This window comes from Ictidomys tridecemlineatus, chromosome 8, assembly GCF_052094955.1.
Source record: "Ictidomys tridecemlineatus isolate mIctTri1 chromosome 8, mIctTri1.hap1, whole genome shotgun sequence".
Classification (NCBI taxonomy): domain Eukaryota; kingdom Metazoa; phylum Chordata; class Mammalia; order Rodentia; family Sciuridae; genus Ictidomys; species Ictidomys tridecemlineatus.
Genome location: NC_135484.1, coordinates 37,117,591 through 37,139,238, shown reverse-complemented (window position 1 = coordinate 37,139,238; position 21,648 = coordinate 37,117,591). Strand labels below are relative to the sequence as shown.

General features: G+C 35.1%; 1 protein-coding gene across 4 annotated transcripts in view; it reads left to right on the top strand.

Annotated features, from left to right (window-relative positions):
- The window catches only part of Ncoa7 (nuclear receptor coactivator 7), a 139,196-nt gene that overhangs the window by 91,892 nt on the left and 25,656 nt on the right, over positions 1-21,648 (top strand). For 3 of the 4 annotated variants that reach the window (XM_021733320.3, XM_078019233.1, XM_005335374.5), the window contains exons 8-10: positions 9-193; positions 4,363-5,399; positions 6,061-6,229. In XM_021733320.3, the coding sequence (XP_021588995.2) occupies positions 9-193; positions 4,363-5,399; positions 6,061-6,229 (1,391 nt within the window). The remainder of the gene's footprint in view (positions 1-8; positions 194-4,362; positions 5,400-6,060; positions 6,230-21,648) is intronic. The other variant, XM_005335375.5, reaches the window with a different exon arrangement.

Below are 21,648 nucleotides of genomic sequence, written 5' to 3'. Positions count from 1 at the left end.
TCCTACAGGGTGTGGTTGGAGGTGTCATGATTGTAACTCCTAACAACATCATGTTTGACCCTCATAAGTCTGATCCCCTGGTCATTGAAAATGGGTGTGAGGAATACGGCCTCATCTGCCCCATGGAAGAGGTGGTTTCTATTGCCCTCTATAATGACATTTCCCACATGAAGATCAAAGATGCCTTGCCATCGTAAGAGCCATTTCTTTCCTTTCCAGAAAAAAAAAAAAAGGAAGTGTTGAAAGAATTATGTACAATTCTGAAGGGAGGGCATTTGCAGAAGTGAGAGGGTTCATAGAAGCAAGGGGTTGTGCCAAGGTGAATTGAAAGGTAGAAAATGTGTACACTACATAGAATAAAGAGAACTGGAAGGGATTAAGCTAATTATATAAGAAAAAATGAACATAGAAGGGCTACAGGAGAAAAGCAAAAAGTCAGCAATTGCTAATGCCAGTAAAAATTATATTTGTTTGGCTTTTTCTGAAAAGCAATGCATGTTCTTAATAAATTTATTGAAGAAATGAAATTTCTCTGAATGAATTTTAGTTTGATTACCAGTAAGACAACAATGTTTTCTTCTGGGTTGGATTGCTAAGAGGTATGTCCATCATCAGTTAAGTTCTCAGACAGCTAGTCTTCCTAGCTCTTTTCTGCTCTGGATCCTGCACGAAGAAGGGTTTGAGTGGACAGGTTGGAGCCACCTGCACTGTGGCTAGACTGTCTTAGGTGGTGTGAAGAAACAGGGATACTCTTGCTTTTTCTATGAAATGTAGATGAATATTATTTTAGTCCTGATTACTTTTGCCTTATAACACTGAGTTTATTATTTTTAAAAAATTAGAAAGAGGGGAAGCTCCCCAGGAAGAAAGAAGATGAGTTAAGAAAGCCCTAAGAATTGATTACAGTAATAATGTGATTTCAACAGTCCTGTCTCCAATGAGTCTGTTTCTCTATAAATGTCACCATAAAAGTCTTTAGAAACCCTCTGTGATAAGAAGGTAGAGGCCCTCAGCAGCAGGTCCTAACAGTACAAAGGGAATTAGTCCTTGAGATTCATAGGCAAAGAAGGGAGGTAACTAGGGAACGAACCTAGACATAAGGTCCCTAGGGGTTTAGACCAGCTGTTTCCCTGGGACTCCTACAGTTCTTATCATCTGACCTTTTCAGCCCCATTTAAGCCTAAACCACTGAAGACTCTCTAAGAATGTGAGCACTGAGGGAGTTTCTAAATTCTCTGGCCAGAAATGTTCATTGAGGAGTTTAGGAGGTATAGCAGATAAGGCAAACTGCATGATAAGTAAGCCTAGGACCACATTGGATTCCCCTGGCTCAGCCACTTATGGCTCTTCCACGTGCTCACATGAATCAGTCTCATGCCTCAGTTTCCTCATCTGTAAATCAAAGTGAATAGTATTCTTCAGCTTATAGAACTAAATGCATTGAAATACCCAAACTCTTAGTAAATTACCTTGATAAGTGTGGAGTGTTATTACTGGAACTCGTAGTTTATATCTGAAGTTCTGCTTATTCTTCCATGGGGATCTTGTTATCTATCCATAAGTATTGAGGCTTTCAATGTGCCTTATTGTGTCAGTCTTTTGTGCCAAGGATATGAAGACAAGTGTGTCAGGGCCCTAGAGGGGCCTGCATTCTACTGGTGTCACAGACACATGGACAAGAATTAATGGTTAAATGGCACTACAAACAACTGTGCATGCAGCATTCCACAAGAAACCATGTGAGTGAATGTCCAGCTGCCTTGGAATCTTAGATGAGGAGGAAAGGAAGTGAAGGAGCTGGTTCTGGAAAGAAGGAGTATATACTGGGCTCTCGGCAATAAGAGGAGATAAGAAATAGGTAAAAATATAGTTTAGTTTGGAAGTTGATGGCCATCAAAAGAAACATTTCTTGCCAGATGAGAGCTCCTAATAGAGTAATACTATTGTTCTTCAGCCAAGGATATTAAATTCTGCTTAATAATACAAAGGAAAGGTATATTTTTACAGAAAGATTTTCTCACTGTGAGATAATGCTTAATGATCTAGAATATAGAGATAATGCTGAGAGTGGGGGAAGAAAGGAAAGTCAGGAATTGGCTCCTAATTTGTTAAAGGTATGTCAGGGTTGTCCATTAATTTCTGCCACAGATGTAGGTATATACAGAAGGTGTTTAGTCTAATGAGCAACATCTGCACAAATGAAGAAAACAGAATGTGTGCGTGCAATCAATATGAAATGAGCTTTTTATTATCTTCAGAATTGCATCAATTATTTAAAAATTTAAAATATCATTATTCCTACAAGTTTAACTGTAAAATGAGTACAAACTGTCTAGCTGCAGCATGTGATTTTTAAGAGGGAGTGTGTAAAGTCTTCCTAGTCTTACTTTCAGGTTTTGTATTAATATTTTTGAGGTGTGGGGGACATTTTGTAACTCCAGCTGCCACAGAGACGAGGAAGAGAACAACTGAAGGGATCGTCGATCATCATTAGATGCCTGGCTGAGTCTAGAAAAACATTAATTAACAACTGAGCCAGTTGACACCATTGTACACTGTGCCCCAGCAGTGCCTGGCAGCTGCAGTGCAGAAAAAGCAGATGGTTAAATTAATCCCAAGTAGGGAATTGGCAGTTTGGATTAGGTAGAAGAACAAGCAGAGGGGGTGGACAAGGTAATTTAGGAGGCTAATCAAAGTGCATTTGAATGTGCTGTCATGTTCCATAGGGAAGGAAGAGGTGGGAAAGGGGCTTGAATGTTTGTGGAAGAAAAATTTGCTTATTAGTCAAGTCTGTGAAGAGCTGGGTTTCTTTCTTGTAGGACTTCTTACAATCTTTAATATGCCAAATTAAATTTTGAGTTCCAACCTGGAGATCATGCTATGCACTAACTTATTTGATTCTAGAACTGAAGCGTCTTTAATATCTCCTGGGATGGTAGTGTTGATCAGAACATTTTGAGTCACTTCCTGTAGCACAGAGACTCTGTTGCAATCATATTTTAGAATGTGACACTTAGGGGTTCAATGAATGCTTATTGAGTTAAAACAAATAATGAAATAAGGATACTTTCTAAGGCATTTATCGTAGCTTAACAAATACATAGACCTTTATTTTGTATTAGAAAAAGCCTGGACATTCCCTGCCAGCGATTTATAAAATAACTTTGGGGAAACAATCTTCATGTAATTTGAGAACTGCCTGGTACTTTGTTGTTTTATTGTCATGATTCTTTACCTCAGAGCCAGAATAATAAAGTGTTACTTGAAAATGATCTGGCCTTTTAGGAAAATAAAATGATTTCTGAAATTGAGAACATTACTTTTATAAAGGGTTTTTATATCTCTCTTTGAACCCAGCAGCAGCACTACTGATAGTGGTAAGTTGAAATGTGGGGCTACTCAAGACATTTTTAGTCATAATTTTAAAAGTGTATGTTTCCTGCCACTTATTTTGAACTTAGGAGAACACATTTAAAAAATTTTTATGTGTAATTCAAATCTAGGTTGTAAAGCATCTGTTATTAAGGAAATTAATAGCATCAGCCAGGCATCTAATGATAATAAGATCCCAGGACTATACGTTACAGCTGATCAATCAGTTACCCCATCACCATAACGTAAACTGTTATTATTATAAAAGAGATGTTTAAGAAACTTAAAGTGTTATAAATAAGAGCTTTTATGAAACTTACTTTTTGTAATATTCTTAAACTATAAAATGGATCTACTGCCATATTCACAGTTATACTATATATTATTTTTCACAGTAACAACGGAAGTTTCTTTTTGTGTCTCCTTTGGGAGTAATAGGTTGGGGTTTTTTGTTTCTTATTGGAAGCATCTGGTTATGAAACCTAAAGTTGTAGTTGAAGGTCAGTCACTTAAATAAGCAGCTTTCAGAAATAAATAGGCACCTTTCAGAATTCATGTAGTTGTTGTCTACATTATTGTATAAAAAGGCTAAGCTTTGAATGTTTAAGGAATTATCATTCTTGGTACCAAAATATTTCCTCTCCTTCATCTTTTCCTTCATGAAAACCAGAAATGTTATTGTTTCATGTTTTAAAATCATATGCATAACATCTACATGTTCACATATAACTTCCAAAACCATTCATGTGCTTCTAGTACAGTATGCAAATCACTTGATTCATTCTTTTGTCATTTTCTTTAGTTGACTTACATTTCATTTTGAAATCAGTCTCTCGATTTCCTTTTCCTATTCTGAAATCATTTTAATGTAAGTTTAATTTATGGTATGTTTGTGTTTTTATTTTTTGTTGAATTTTTTCCTTTCCTCCATTTTGTTTTTCGGTTTTATTTTTAACATTCCATGTGCACCCGCCATTTTTCCCCCAACAGTGACCTACCTCAGGATCTTTGTCCTCTGTACAGGCCTGGAGAATGGGAAGACCTGGCTTCAGAAAAGGATATCAACCCCTTCAGTAAGTTCAAGTCCGTCAATAGGGAAAAAAGACAGCAAAATGGAGAAAGAACGATGACTTCGGATTTCAAATCAACAGGACCTCTGGAGAAGTCAACAGAACTCACACATACAAAGCCCTCAGGTAGCTCAGTGTCAGGGAAATTAAAGAAACTGGAACCCACTAAGGAGACAACCCTGAGTCAATCTCCCGTAGTCACTAAGCTCAGCAAGGAACCTTCTGACATGCGCACTGCATTTGAATCTACAGCCAAAGAAAATTCCCTTTTAGGGGAAGATGATGACTTTGTTGACTTGGAAGAACTTTCATCTCAAACGGAGAGTGGAATGGACAAAAGAGACCCGTCGAAGGAATGCCTTTCGATTGACCCCGAGAAACGAAAGAAGGCTAAGTCACAAATAATCACTTCTGCTATGGACACTCAGGGGCAGTCAGCCCTCAACTTTTCAAAAGTAGAGAGTGATGCTGAGCTAAAGGGAGCCCTAGACTTAGAAGCCTGTGAGAAACAAGATGTAATGCCAGAAATGGACAAGCAGTCGGGTTCCCCAGAAAGCCAGGTGGAACACACACTGAACATTCATGAAGATCTAGATAAAGTTAAACTCATTGAGTACTACCTAAATAAGAATAAAGAAGGGTCACAGTTATCTGAAAATTTGCAGAAGAAGGAATTAAGTGACCACAAAAATACTGAGCCAGTGGGAATAGACATCACCCTTAGTAGTTCTCTTCCCCAGACTGGTGACCCCACAACTGAGAGCAATAAAGAGCCAGATAAAACATGGGTAAAGGAGAAAGAGCCCCTTCCACTGAAACTAGACACCAATACTGAAGAAAATATGGTAAAAGAATCCTTGGACTCTACTCTGGACAATATCTGTCAAGGTGCACAAATGGATAATAAATCTGAAATTCAATTATGGCTTTTAAAGAGAATTCAGGTACCTATTGAAGGTGAGCTGTTTTCCCTAATATTTTTATGCTCTGTTGTATAACTTGCCTTTCTAAAACTTGCCCCTGTAATAGCAAATGTATACAATTATTTGAGAGTAGTGTTTTTTTTCAATCGAGTACTTCCTTACTATTAGCATCAATGATTAGGGAAAAATCACAAAATATGGTATGTTTTGGAACTTGAACTATAATATATTTCTATTTCAAAAGCAGTTTATTTTGTAAAATATATTTCAAGTTGTTTTCCTTTTTATGTTAGATTTGTGAATCTAAAAGGGTTTAAAATGATTTTGAAGAGATTTCAATTCTAAACTGAATTGCACAGTGGCAAAATTGGGTCCTGATATCATTTATTAATACATACAATTGTGGATTGTCACAATTCTACATTATTTGCTGTTGTGCTGGTTTTTATGCTTATTTCTGGTATGTAGCACCTATTTGTTATATACCAATTTGAAACATTTCAAGTTTTTTTCCTCTGTGCTTAAGCAGGTCTGGAAAATTTATTAGTTCTAATATGAAGTAGCCAAATGGTGTTCATGCCATATGCTATGACTTTCCATCACTAAGAGAATTGTATGCTATTCTTTGAATGATGAAGTTTACTGTCACCAATTTTGTCAGTATTGAGGGAGGTTTTTTTTCATCTATGATTCAGATATTCTTCCTTCAAAAGAAGAAAAGAGCAAGACCCCACCCATGTTTCTGTGTATCAAAGTGGGAAAACCAATGAGAAAATCCTTTGCCACTCACACTGCCGCCATGGTCCAGCAGTACGGCAAACGAAGAAAGCAGCCAGAGTACTGGTTTGCTGTTCCGCGGGAAAGGTGAGTATGAGTGAGACGAGAAAATTTGCTGGTTAGATTCCAATTGCATTTGGATATTCCTTATTCTTACTTTTTATTCTTCAATAAGAACCTTGTCTTAAGGATTGTGGAGTTTCTAGAAGGGTATTGGGTGGCTTTCTGCTAAAGGGTGGTTTGACATAGCTAACATGAGGTCATCATAGGTGCTGTGCACATTAACTTCCCATGCAGTTGATTTTTAAATGAAGGAAGATATAGATCGTCTCCAGTGCCAGGGTTTGGAAGTGCTCTTCTGTGAGAATAAAAGACACCATGGAGCAGATCCAAACCTGTCTAAGTGCAGTAAAGAGGCAGGATTTATTCTAATTTTTCAAGTGCTTTAATGGTAGGGAAGTAAATAAATATTCTTTGGCCTTATGGAGGGTGCATCTGTGACTCAGCACTTGAAACTCAGTACATGAAACGTGGCACCTACGTAGATCAAGGGGCTATACCTTCAGAGGGATTGGTATTTTTTATTTTTTAACATTTATTTGTTGTGGGTTTGTTTAAGGGATAGAGCTGGTATTTCTGTGCAAGTTTATAAAATGTGATGATCAAGTCAGATAATCAGCATGTCCATCACCTCAAACATTTATCATTTCTTGGGATTGGGAACATACAAATTCCTCTCTTCTAGCAGCATATGTCTGTGAACTGTCATCACTCTACTCTGCTATAGGACACTAGAACTTATTGCTCCTACCTAACTATAATTTTGTTCCCATTTGCAAACCTTTCCCTATCCCCCCCCACCCCACTCACACCCTGCCCAGCCTCCAGCAACCACAGTTCTACTCTTCTAGAATCTACCATTTTAGCTTCCACATATATGAGAACATTTGATACTTACCTTTTTGTGCCTGACTTATCACTTAACATAATGCCCTCCAGGCTCATTTGCACTGCTGCAAATGACAAGATTTAATTCTCTTTATAGCTAAGTAATATTGCATGGTGTGTGTGTGTGTGTGTGTGTGTGTGTGTGTGTGTGTGTAACACAATTTCTTTACACTGATTCATTGATGGGCATTCAGGTTGACTCTGCATCTTGGTCACTATGAATAGTGCTCCAGTGAACAAGGAGTGCTGAGTGATTTATATTTTTAAATTACCAAAGATACTTTCTTGATTTTGTGACACCCTAAGATAGCAGAAATGGTGTCCTAGAAATTCTTCCACAGTATATCACTGAGGATATGCTTATGATTAAAAAAAAAAAAGAAAGAAAGAAACTCTTTTCTTCAGAAAAACATGTTTTCCTTTTGTTATGTGTTAGAGTAAAACTGTCTTTACAAAGGACATGCAGTCACTTTTGACTGTGAATCCCACATATCTTTGCTTTTCTTGACTAGTCATCAGACATCTTCATCTGGGCGGATCTTTCAACTAACACATCTGCCAAGAAAAAAAAATCACTCAGCCAGCTCCCTTAGCATGAATTTCCATAAAGCAAAATTAATTCCAAGTGAGGGCACGTCTTCTGGATGATTATTACCCAGGATGATAATTCTTATCAGGGGAGTTGGCTCATTTTGAATAAATTATAGTTCAATGCAAAAAAAAAAAAGGATTTTTATTAATGAATTTTCAAATAAGTTTTTTTCTTAGACATAAAAGCACATTAATATGGACATTAAGCATAATTTATTTTGCATTAATGTAATATAGTCTTCTACTTGTGTCTGCAGCCTCCGCTGTACCTTGTTTTAGCTTTTAAACTAGTAATACTACTGAAAACTGTTTCAACACAAACAATGTGAATTTCTCAAGCCCTCTTAACATTGGAGTACTAAATTTAGAATTTCAAAATTAAACAGTATCTTTGAGATTTAGGCCAATTTTTGATTTTATAGGTGAGAAAAACATCATCAAAACTTTCAGCTACCTTGTGGTTTGTGGGGACTTTCATTCTTTATCAGAAAAATCATCTCTACATAATATTTTTCTCTGGGAAAATGCATTGTTCATAGTATTAGAAAATGTTTTCCGTTGTATTTTCTTTAACAGGACTGTGTGTACCAAGAACTCTTGTAGAATAATTATAGCAATCCTACCCATGTGATTGTTGGGCTGTCACTTTTTAACCCAGAAGAAATTCTAAGTACTCAGAAGTGCTTCTCTTTGACCTCCTATACAAGTGACTTCTGTGAGTTTTTTAAAGTAGGTCACTTGCTGCATTCTGTTATACTGTAATTTATAGTTTCTGTGACTTACTTTTCTTTTGAATTTGATTTTATACTTAAAAGAATAGTTTTCTTTCTTGAGTGAATTATTAATTAACAAAACTTTTTTTGGGAATTTTTATGCTGCCTCCATTATATTTTTAAATGATAATAGGTTTTTTGTGGGGTTTTGGGGGTTGTCTTTGTTTTTTTTTTTTGTTTTGTTTCCATGTAGATATTAGGAAATTTTGTTGTAATTGTCTCCTTTTGTATTTCCTTATCTTTTTGCTTTAAAGAAACCCACGTTTTAGGTTAAAAGGGTACAGATGGAGCAGTCCTATAGTAAATTCCCACTTACACTTCCAAATGCACAGTAGGAAATAAGTTCATTTTTTATTCCAATTTCTTAAAATTCTTCAGAATTTAAACCTCAACAGAAGTCCTTAAGGAGGAGCTAGAAAGAGGCATGCAATATTTTTCTCAAACAGATGGTAATTTCTGGATTTCTTTTCTACATCAAACTGAATATTTCATCTTGCTTTCTATTTAATGCACTGATGCATCTGTTGGAATTTCAGCAGCAGAGTGAATTCACCCTAACAGTAGCTCCCTTCCTAGGGTACAGTGTCTTCTCACAGACCTTATAGATGTGGCAACTTATTCTCAAGAGGCTGGTCTTTTTAGCTCATACAATACACTAAAGCTCCCTGTCACAGGAAAATAATATTCTGATGTTGACAAAACTCAAAAAATCTTTGTTTTACTCTTCTTTTCTGTTGTTCCTGATACCTTTGTAAAAATGTTTGCTTTTTTTCTTGGTTATTTTTACTAAAAAATTAACTCTACCTAATCTTGCCTTCCTTTACAATGTACAGAATCAGGGTACTTCTCTTGAATCAGCTGAGGATAATAGTAGTGTGCTTGTGATGTTTATAAAATTTTCAGAATTTGACATATATACCTGGATGATCCTGGATTTTTCTGTTTTCTCTCTCATTTAACCCTGAGGGTAGTAGATAATTCCTTTCTATTTTAATTGTCTACTTTTCAGATTCAGAAGCCTTTTTATGAAATGTTCAAAATTAGAAGTATTTCAGATTTTAGTTTTTTAAAATTTTGGAATATTTGCATAGGTTTTACCAGATAAGAATCCCTATTCCAAAAATCTGAAATCTACACATTTGAAATCTGGAACTTTCAAATGCCAACATAAATGGCATTCAAAAATTTTCAGATTCTAATTTTTGGATTAGAGATGCTTAGCCTATACGCTTGTATAGGATTTTTCAACCTCGGTGCTATTGATATTTTCAGCTGCATGATTCTTAGTTGTTGTAGTGTTAGTGGGGTTGGAGGTAGCTTATGAATTATAGGATAATTAGCAACATCCATTGCCTTTACCCACTAGTTACCAGTAGCTTCTGGCAGTTGTGACAAGCAAAAATGTCTCCAGACTTTGCCAAATATCCTCTGGATGACAAAATTGCTTTACACTGAATAGCTCCATAATATAGGAATTTGATTTTGTACTTAAAACTTTATTATACTTGATTATACTCATAGAATTTGCTCATCCACATATACTATTTCCTTTAGTAATTCCTAATATTTTAAAACACTTTTTGCAAGGAATTTTATTAAAAATTTTGGTTTATTTATTGATGTATAGCTTTTTATCTATAAAAATGAAACATTCCTTTGGGAGCAGTGGTGTTATTTGGAAGTAATCCTCAATGGATAGAGTACTGTAAGCAGTAAGGTTGTTGGTATTAACAAGAATTTATTTTTGCACTTTCACTTTGTGTAAGCCTCTGCTAGAAACTATCTAAGATATAAGAAGACAATATCCTCTGGTCTGAAAAAGTTATGGAGTCATGGGCTGCCCCATTACCTAATGGTCCCCAGAATCAGGCAGACATGAATGAGAATCACTAGGAAATGAATGAAATGCTTTATCCCTGCAAAACATAATTTCTTACTTTGAAAAATTGGTCATTTTGAGGACTAAGCAATTAGGTCGTATTTGAACAAACAATTGTTGAGTGCAGACTTCCTGACAAGCATTGGGCTAGTTCTAGATAAATAAGCCTGAGACCTTACCTGAATACCTTATAAAAAGCTATTGAAAATTGTTCCAGGAGATTCAAGATGTCAGATTAGAGAGCACTTGCAGGAGTACTTTTTTCTCAGCAAAGTGAGTGAAAGAGGGAATTCACTGAAATTCAGTATCAGACAGTCTCTTTAGAGACTCAGAAATGCAGGTGCATTGAGCAAAGAACAAGAAGCCTAGTCAACAGCATACCCCATGGGTTCACCACAAAGGGGAATGATAATACAAACAGAGAGAAACACAACAGACAAATGTGGCACAGAAGAACCCTTTAGATCTGAAAAGCAGCCTGAACTTAGTAGATTCAAAGACTGTTCTTTGAAAAGTGCTATTTCTCTACTGGCAAACAGAGAACTGAGATGAGAGCTGCTGCAGGAGCCAAGATATTATAGCAAATATTGCCATACTTTCTCAGAAAGTGCCTGCCCTGTGGCCTAGGGTGTACCTAGCAGACCTCAGGTGGAGCTAAAGAGGGTCAGGAAACTAACAGGTGAGTATGAATACACTCAGGGACAAAGCCTGGGAAGGCAGTGTGCTTGGTCAGCAGAGTATGTAAGACTTGTGAAAGGTTGGTTCTTCTGCTCTGTAAGGAGAACTCTTGGGAAGTTCCTGAGATCTAGACTCCTAGCAGAGATCAGCATCTGCCTGGTCATAGGAGTATATTGATCTAATCTCTCCAGAGCAGACACTAGCCAACAAAGTCACTAACGCTTGATTCTACTCAAGCCCCAGCCACCAGAACTCCCCTCATAGAATTCTGCAGCAGCTCCATCCTGGGAGTGCGTCCATCTTTATAAAACACACACACACACACACACACACACACACACACACACACAAATTGGTTTGTGGCTCTTTCTCTCTCTCTCTGTTTTTTTTCTCATTTTTATGTTGGTTATTTTTCCTGGTCTTTTGAATGTTAGGGGGTTTTGTTTATTTTTAGGTTTTGTGTTTGTTTGCTTATTTCTCATTTCTCTTTCTCTTCCCACTAACATCCACATTTTCATGTTCTCTCTTTCTTCCTTTACTTGTCTTTTTTTAATTCTAATTTTCCTCCTCCTCCTTTATAGGCACCACTTGCTACATCTCTTCTGCAATTTCTCTGTTCACATTTTCAACATTCTAAACTTTCTTTTACTTCTCTGTCACATTTCCTTTTCCATTAAGGAACTGTCTAACTCCACGTCATGTACAACCACAAGAGTGGGATTCCAATTAGTATAAGTTATACTCCAAGTATGTATAATATGCCAAAATACACTCTACTGACATGTATACCTAAAAAAAATTAAAAAGAAAATAACTATCAACCAAGATTGTTACATCCCGCAAAGCTATGCTTCAGAATGGAAGTAAATTAAAACCTTCCAAGATAGGCAGAAACTAAAAGATTTCATAACTATTAAGCCAGCCCTACAGAAAGTACATAAAGAAATACTTCATACAGAAAAAAAAAAAAACCACAAAGCTCACAATTGGACAGTTCTCATTTGAAGAGTAACTAAGCAAATAAGAAATAGGACAGAATTAAACATTATAAATTAATTAAAATGGCAGGAAATAACAAACATCTCTATATAATAAAATTGAATATAAATGGTCTCAAATAGAGTTAATAGACATCTATAAAATGTTTCTTCCAACAACAGCCAGACACACTTCCTTTTTAGCTGCTCTTGAAAACTTCTGCAAAAAATATAATTTAGGTCACAAAGCAATTCTTAGAAAATACAAAAAAATAAAAAATAAAAAAGGAAAGAAAGAAAGAAAAAGAAAAAAATAATTCCTTGCATCTTAGCTGATCATAATTGAATGAAATTAGAAGTCAACACTAAAAAACCCTACAGAAGTTATATGAACACCCGGATATTGAATAGTTCACTTCTGAAAGAGGTATGAAATCAGGGTAGAATGTAAAAAAAAAAAAAATTAGAATCAAGAATAGTGATAAAACCAGCCAGAAACTCTGGGATACAACGAAGGCTGTTTTAAGAGGGAAAAATCTATAGCTATGAGTGCCTACATAAGAAAATCAGAAAAATACCAAAAAATGGCCTAATGATGTATCTCAAAGCCTTTGAAAAACATGAACCAACTTCAAAACCGATAGAAGAAAGGAAAAATTAAGATCAGAGACAAATCAAATTATCACTGTTTGTACATGATACGATCCTATACTCTAGCCAAGGATGTGAAAAATATCTAACAATGAAAATTATAGAACTAAAGAAAGAAATTGAAGAAAACCCAAGAAGATGAAAAGAACTCCCGTGTTAATGGATAGGCAGAATTAATACTACTAAATAATCATATTACCAAAAGCAATATGGAGATTCAGTGCAATCCTCATCAAAATACCAATGGCATTCTTTTTTTAATATTTATTTTTTAGTTATAGTTGGACACAATATCTTTATTTATTTATTTATTTTATGTGGTGTTGGGAATTGAACCCAGGGCCTCGCCAGTGCTAGGCTAGCGCTCTACCACTGAGCCACAACCCCAGCCAACCAATGGCATTCTTAACAGAGCTAGAAAAAGAAGTTCTAAAATTCACTTAGAATAATAAAAACCTAGAATAGCCAAACCAATTCTAAGCCAAAAAGCCATGCAGGAGATAACACAATGTCTGACTTCAAATTACATTACAGAACTACGGCAACAAAACCAAATGATTGCTGGTATAAACACAGACATTTAGACAATTGGTACGGAATAGAAGACATGAACCAGGGTCTAGTTTCATTCTTCTACATATGGCTAACCAGTTTCCCTATATAGCAAAATGTATACAAAATGTACACATTTTGTGTAAATATATAACCAATAATAAATTCTAGAGAGGATGTGGAGAGAATGTTTTATACTGTTGGTGGGATTGTAAATCAGTACAACCACTATAGAATTTAGTGTGGAGGTTTTTTAAAAGACTAGGAATGGAACCATGATATGACCCAGCTATACCACTCTTTGGTATTTATCCTAAAGAATTAAAGTCATTGTACTACAGTGACACATACATACCCATGTTTAGAGTAATACAATTCATAATAGCCAAACTATGAAATAAGCCTAGGTGTCTGTCAACAGAAAATGTATATATATATATATATATATATATATATATATATATATATATATATATATATATATATATGCTATGGAGTTTTATTCTGCCATAATGGGGAAGGATTTGTCATTTGCAGGAAAATGGAAGGAACTTGAAACATTATGTTAAGCAAACATTGTAAGTTTTCTCTCATATGTGGAAGCTAAAGAGGAAAAAGGTATATGGGGAGAAATCTTATGAAAAGTGAGGGGAGATCAATAGAATACAGAAAAGGTATCGGGGGAGGGAAGAGGAGAGGGAAAGGGGAAAAACTGGGGAATGATATTGGCCAAATTATATTATTATGTTGTGTGCATGTACAAGTATATAACAACAACCCCGCCATGTACAACAATAATTCACCAATAAAAATAAAGAAAAGAAAAAAGTAGTTTCTAACACTTTCTGGATACTTAATATCTGATTGTATTTCTTAGGTTTGGATTCTGTTTTACATTTAAAAAATAATGTGATTATCTCCTTTTCTCTTTTCTTTCTTAATACTAAGAGGTTATTTCCTTTGTAGAAAGGACCAATGATTCCTGTTCAAATTAAAACTATTCTCCTTTTTATCCAATTATTTATGGCTTCTTAATCTCCAAAATGCTTTATAATAACTTGATTTTTTATAAATCAGCTTTTAAAATAAGTAAGATGGAAGCAGTATTAAACACCAGGAATTAGATAGAATTGCCAAGTGATGCATAAATGTTTAATCCAAACTGAATTAGTTAAGTGTGATTTGTATAATAAGTAAAATAATAAAAGAGAAAGAGGAGAAGAAATAGGGAGAGCCATGAACATATTTTTTCCACTTAATAATTGTGCTAAATGATTTTGGCAACACTTGAATATATAGGTAAGCTGAATGTAGATGGGTAGAGAACCTGTTTTACATTCAGTTATTTTTCTATATAGTATGTTGTGTGCATTTTATTCATCATATATAATTATGTATATGTAAACAGTATAATTAACACCATCTTTGTAATTTATGATTGATTTAATCATTTATCTACTTTAGATGTTAGGATGATTTGAATTTTTTGTCATTAAAAACAGTGTTACAAAAAAAAGTGGTACATTAAACATCTTAGTAATATCCTTCAGGTAGTCCTACCAAGTCAAAGAACACGTTACATGCTTACAATGTATTTAACACGTGAAAGTAGTAGCAATTTATACCACAATGAAGTGTCCTCCCCATGAGTTGAAAAACCTAAGTATTATGATCCTTTATCAACACCAGTTTGGTGATTTAAAAAAGAAAATATGTAGCTTTAAAATCTTAAAGTCGATTTGGAACTTTTTTGTAACTTTTGTTTAATGTAAGGTAACACATTGAACTGAGAGTTTTTGTCTTCTGTGACTCCTTTAATATTAGAAAATGTACTTTACCTTGATATGCAAGTTTATAATACATTTATTAAAAATATTCTGACATGCTGTTTCTCTATTTAACATCTAATATCAAAAAACCCTTGAATTTATACAAGATATATAGTTATGCTTTATGCCTGTACACGCATTTAATAAACTCACCATGTATGAGTTGATTCTGTTTTAAAAAGCATGATATTTTCTTACATAATGTTGAACATAATGGAAATTCCCAACTATAGTTGGGATTTTTAGACTCTCAAAATAAAAATGCGTGATGTACGCAGGAGTGCACAGGTATGTAATTCTAAATGGTGCTATCCATGTTGTATGTATACATTTCAGATTTCAATTTTTGACCAATAGTAGTACTACTTCTTGTAGAATATGTCATCTCTCCAGAATTCCCTATGGTTGCCTAGCTCAAAGAATAGAACAGTCAAAGCCTTATTTTTAGGAAAAAGTTATATATATATATATATATATATATATATATATATATAAACTTTATTTATTCATTTTTATGTGGTGCTGTTGAGGATCAAACCCAGTGCCTCACATGTGCTATGCAAATGCTCTACCACTGAGCAACAGCCCCAGCCCAAAGTGCCTATTCTTTAGGTCAGCACTTTCCTAAAGATTTTCAATGGAAAGCTTGTCCCAAGGACAATTTATAGGTGTTTATAATGAAGTATGTTCCATTGTTTAGTTTTTAGCTCTATCTAGAGTAGAGCTTTATGCTCATAATAGCCACTACTTGTGCCTCTTGTTTTATCCATGGTAAATGGTATCATGAGCCATTCATTCCCTGAAGCCAGAATGAAGACATAATCCTACTTCTCAGTCACCTCCCCACAAGGGTCAGTCACCACCATATCCAGCTTATTCTATTCACTTAACATCTCTTGGATCTATTGCTTCTACTTGGATCTCTTGCTTCTATTTTGATCCTTCTGTGGACAGATGGCCATGTTTCTACTTTGAGAAATGTAAATTTGAATTCTTGGATTGCATTCTTGAGATGTCTCCCTTCCTGCCCCATCCCACCTCACCTAAATTCATATATTAGTTTAAACTTGTCCTCTATGAAACTTGCCCTGTGTGATTTAGGTGCCCTTCACTATCTTCTCACCTCTATCCCAGCACTTACTAAACTCTTCTACAAATATGGATTCTCTGTGGCTTTTTCCTATTAGACTGTAAGCTTCCTGAGGGCAAGGATCAAGTGTTTGACATTGTGTCTTAGAAAAAGCATAGCGTCTAGTATGTTGTAAATATTTCTTAATGTTAATTGGATGGGTACATGGATAAATGGGTCTATAGTTTAATAGATTCAAAGTTACTAGTTATTCCTTATAATTAAAAGATATATACTTTTATAATATTTTGGAAAAACAAAAAAGAAAAATTTTGTTCCACAAAGTGAAATCCAATTCATTTTAATTGTGTAACTTTTTGGTCTTTTTTCTATGTATTGATTAATGTAATAATGTTATATGACGATATATATACAGTATTATGTAAACTGCTTTTACTTAAGGGTGTCTTTATTTCCTATTAAATATTCCAGGTGCATGCCTTTAGTAAGCATGTATAACTTTTATAATGAAAAGCAAAAATCAAAACAAAAAGAAATTTGATTTTTGTATTAAGTTCATTTTAAAATAGGAAGATGTCCAAATCCTAAGAATCCCATTGGAAACTGAGAAATATGCCTTTAACAGCACTATTCTTAGAGAACAAAGTATGAATTAAAGGAATTACTAGCTGACCTAGTTTTCTAGCATGAAATCTTTTAACTATAGTTAATGTGGAATTTTCTGATCAAAAGTCACCTTACTTTTAGTGGGATCAGGGCTAAACTGGAATCTTTAATCACTGTCTGTTCTAAGACGACCTCAGGTTTGAACATTCTTTAATGTACTTTCTGGAACAACTTAGATTATACTCAGCCAAACCAGGTATATTTCAGAGTATGAATACAAATCCTGTGATTTTTAAGTACCACATATCATTCTGTCATACTGTAATCTATCTCCATCTCTTTCCTTCTCCTTCTCCTTCTCCTTCTCCTTCTCCTTCTCCTTCTCCTTCTCCTCCCTGGTGATTGAACCCAGGCTCCATACATTCCACATTGAGCTATACTCCCAGCCTAGACTGTAATCCTTTTTTCTTTTCTCTGCATTTTTTTTTAATTGGGGCATTATAGTTGTACATAAGAATGGAATTTGTTGTTCTATACTAGTACCATGCACACAATATAACAATATTATTTGGCCATTATCCCTCCCCAGTACTCCCCTCACCAACTCTCTGGTTCCTTTCATCTATTCTACTGATCTCCCTTTGCTTTTCATGCAGTCACACATCCACACCACCAACAACTTTCTTTTCTCTTTTACACTCTAGCTTGCACATATGAGAGAAAACATAATGGCCCTTGACCTTCTCAGTTTGGCTTATTTCCCTTAACATGTTTTTGAGTTCCATCCATTTCCCTGCAGATAACCTAATTTCATTCTTCACTATGGCTGAATAAAACTCTATTGTGTATATATACCACATTTTCTTTATATCTACTCACCTGCTGATGGACATCTATACGGGTTCCATAGTTTGACTATTGTGAATTGTGCTGCTATAAACATGGGTATGCACATATCACGATAGTATGCTGATCTTAATTCTTTAGGATAAATACTGAAGAGTGGTATAGCTGGGTCATATCATGGTTCCATTCCTAGTCTTTTGAAAAACCTCCACACTGAATTCTATAGTGGTTGCACTAAGTTACAGTCCCACTAACAGTATAAAAATTTTCTTTATTTTTCCATGTCCTCTCCAGCATTTATTATTGTTTCTATTCTCAATGACTGCCATTCTGACTGGTATGCAATGAAGTCTCAATGTAGTTTTAATTTGTATTTCCCTAATTGCTAATGATGTTGAACATTTTTTCATATATTTGCTGGCCATTTGTATTTATTCTTTTGAAAAATGTCTAATTCATTTGCCTGTTTATTAATTGGGTTATTTTTTTGGTGTAAAATTTTATGAGTTTTTTACATATTCTGGATATTAAACCTCTTCACTTTCCTAATTGTTTCCTTTGTTGTGCAGAAGCATTTTAATTTGATGCCATGATGGCATGTTTTTCTGAGCTTTAGGGATCCTATGAAGAGAGTTATCACCTAGACCCACGTGTTGGAGTGTTGACTTTATGTTTATCAATTTCTTTTTTCAATGTTCTGTAGTTTTCATTATAGAGGGCTTTCACATCCTTGGTTAGATTTATTCCAGTTTTTTTAAATGTTATTATGAATGGAATTGTTTTCTAATTTCTTTCTCAGCAGATTCATTGTTGGTATTTAGAAAAGCTATTGATATCTGTATGTTGATTTTGTAACCTACTACTTTGCTAAATTTATTTATTAGCTCTAGCAGTATTTTGGTGGAGTTTTTAAAAATATTCTGAGTATAAGATCATATCACCTGTAAACAGTGATAAGTTGACTTCTTTCTTTCCTATTTTTAATCCTCTATATACGGGTAATTTTACTGTGATGTTTTAAGCTGAGAATGTTGCTAATAAAAAGAAATTCCTGCAGGGCATGGTGGCATGTGAGTGACTGTAATCCCAGCAGCTCAGCAGGCCTAGGCAAGTGGATAGTGAGTTCAGACAATCTCAGCAATTTAAGGATGCCCTAGGCAATTTAGCAAGACCCTATCATTAAATAAAATATTTTTTAAAGTGTTGGAGTATAGCTCAGGGGTTAAGAACCCCTGGGTTCAATCTCTGGTACCAAAAAAAGAAAGAAAGGAAGAAAAATTACCAAATTATTTCCAAATCAATCTGACATGAATTGTCCTTCTTCTCCCCCATTTAATAGCAATTTTGGAAACCTATTGAAGATGTCACCCGATTTTTAATCACTGACATGAATACTTTCTCTTCTGTTTTGAAAAATACCTTAAAGGTTTTGAAGTGATTGCTTACTCTTTAGTCCTTTCCCCAATATTGTACCTTTTATTTCACCAACTCAGAGTTCTAGAAATTTATTACCTTCCAGAAATATCTTATCAAGCAGCTGCCTTTCAGTAGCTTCAGAAACCAGCCTTGGCCAATGTCTTGAGTTAATTATTGGCTCTACATCAGACTTGTGGTCCTGGAATCATAACCTCCTTTCTAAGGAAGCTCTTCACAGTGGTGGTTGTGCTTTTTGGTGGAGGAGCGAGTGCCAGCACTCTGAGGAGTAATTTTAGTCCTCTTTTCACTGCACGCTAATTATTCTCTGCCTGTCAGTGCTGCACACAGTATTTCGGAGTAAGTATGCAGAAACAGGAATTGCAGCAATCCCCTTATCCACGGGTTTTGCTTTCCATGAGTTCAGTTATCTGTAACTACAATCTTAAAATACACAGTAGTGCAATAGATATTTTGAGAGAGACCACATTCACACAACTTTTATTCTAGTATATAAGTATTACATTTTACTTATTTTTGTCTAATTTATGAATTAAACTATATCATAGATATGTGTGTATGGAAAAAAAAGGTTTATGTAGTTTGGGTACTATTTGGGGTTTAAGACATCTGTTGGGGTCTTGCAGCTAAGTGGGAGGAGGGTTTCTCTATTGCAAATCTAAATGCCTGCAGGGAATGGAGGTGAGGGAGGCTGGGGAACAGGGTCATTTGCAGAGCCCTATGCTAGGAACACCTGCTGTGAACCTCTGCAGCTGTGTGGGCATATGGTCCTGGTGGTGTTTGCCCTCTGTATCTTTTTCCAATAAGATAAAAAGTGGATTGTGTGTGTAAGGTCTCCCAATTTTTGAGTATTGACTATTGTTTAATTTTTTAAAAAGTAAGAAGATCAAAATGAATGCTATCACTGCTGAGTCTAAGCTATGGGATGCCATCCGAAGACCTCCAGCATTGATGTTAACATAAACTTTTAGTTTTTACTTATTTTTAAGTGATTGTTTTTGGGGGGTTTTTTTGTGTGTGTTTTGTTTGTTGGAAAACCAGAAAAAAAGAAGGTTTTTTTTTTCCAGCTTTATTGAGGTAGATTGACAAAAACTATACATCTTTAAGGGCTATAACATGGTGATTTCATATTTATGGACATTGTGGAATATATATGACAATCAATAACATGTCTGTCACCTGACATGGTAACTATTTTTTTTCATTCTTTTTTTTTTAATGTTGTCTATTCTGATAAGAACACCTTTTAACAAATTTCAAGTACAATAGTCCCCCCTTTATCTGCATTTTTACTTTTTAAGGTTTGTTACATGTGATGAACTGTGGTTCTAAGATATTAAATGGAAAATTCCAAAAATAAACAATTCATACATTTTAAATTGCACACAGTTCTGAATAATGTGATGAAATCTACTGCTACTTTGTGCCATCCTGTAGAGGGATGTGAACCGTACCTTTGTCCACTGTATCCATACACTACCCCGCTATGGTCACATAGTAGTTACCTGGGATATCAGATTGCCTATTGCAGTATCTCAGTGCTTGCATTCAAGAAAACCTTATGTAGTAGTTTACCACAAAGTCACAATGCCTATGTCATCACATCATCTTATGATGTAGGCATGATTTCATCTCACATCAGCCCAAGAATAAAGGTGAGTACAATAACTATGTTGAGACAGGAAGAGAGGAAGAGAAAGAGAACATTTCACACAATATTTATTACAACATATTGTTATAATTATTTTATTATTATTGTGGTTCATCATTTACTATGCTTATCATAGTTAATTTGCAAAGGGGGAAATGTAGTATATATAAGGTATGGTACTCTCCAGTTTTAGTCGTCTCCTGGGGTCTTAGAACATAACCACTGGGGATAAGAGGACACTACTGTATACAATACAATATCATCAACTGCAGTCACATTGTGAAATAGACATGAAAAATTGATAGGTTGTAAATAAAATGCCAAAACATTTGATGCTGTAAATAAAATTTTCTTTTGATAGATACCCTGAGACCCTTTAAAAACGAACACAATACCAGGGCATTACTAAGCACTGGTTTAATTTGGAGTTGTAGAATATTGACACTGGAAGAGACCTTGAAAGTATCATTTCATGGAAAGTCCTTCAACCAGGCCACTGAGACTGGATTTTGAAAGGTGGTGCTTTTCCAGCTCTGACTTCTATTCATTTCTGAGGCTCTATTGGGTTTCTGAGGCTGTATTCAGAAATGGAACCTCCGGAGGTTTTAGACTAAAGTATATCTGAATAATTTATAATCAACAAAGCAGGTGGCCTCTGGGGCTACATGCATATGTACTTCAGTCCTTTCTAGGCCACATTCTTTATTTCAGTTTTTCCCATTCTCTGGGTTACATCACAGTCTGAAGTATGTTTTTAATGTAATAGCAATTAAGTTATTTAACGGTTCCTGCTTATCGTGTGTGTGTGTGTGTGTGTGTGTGTGTGTGTGTGTGTACACTTGTGTGTGGTGTTGGGGGTTGAGTCCTGGGTCTTGTGCATTCTGAGCACTTGCTTTGTCATTGAGCTATACTCTCAGCACATCTGTTTATAATATTTGAGTCAAGTGTCTAGTTTCTAGGTTATATTTTGTTGTATGCAGTCCTATTTTCCCACAAGTCAA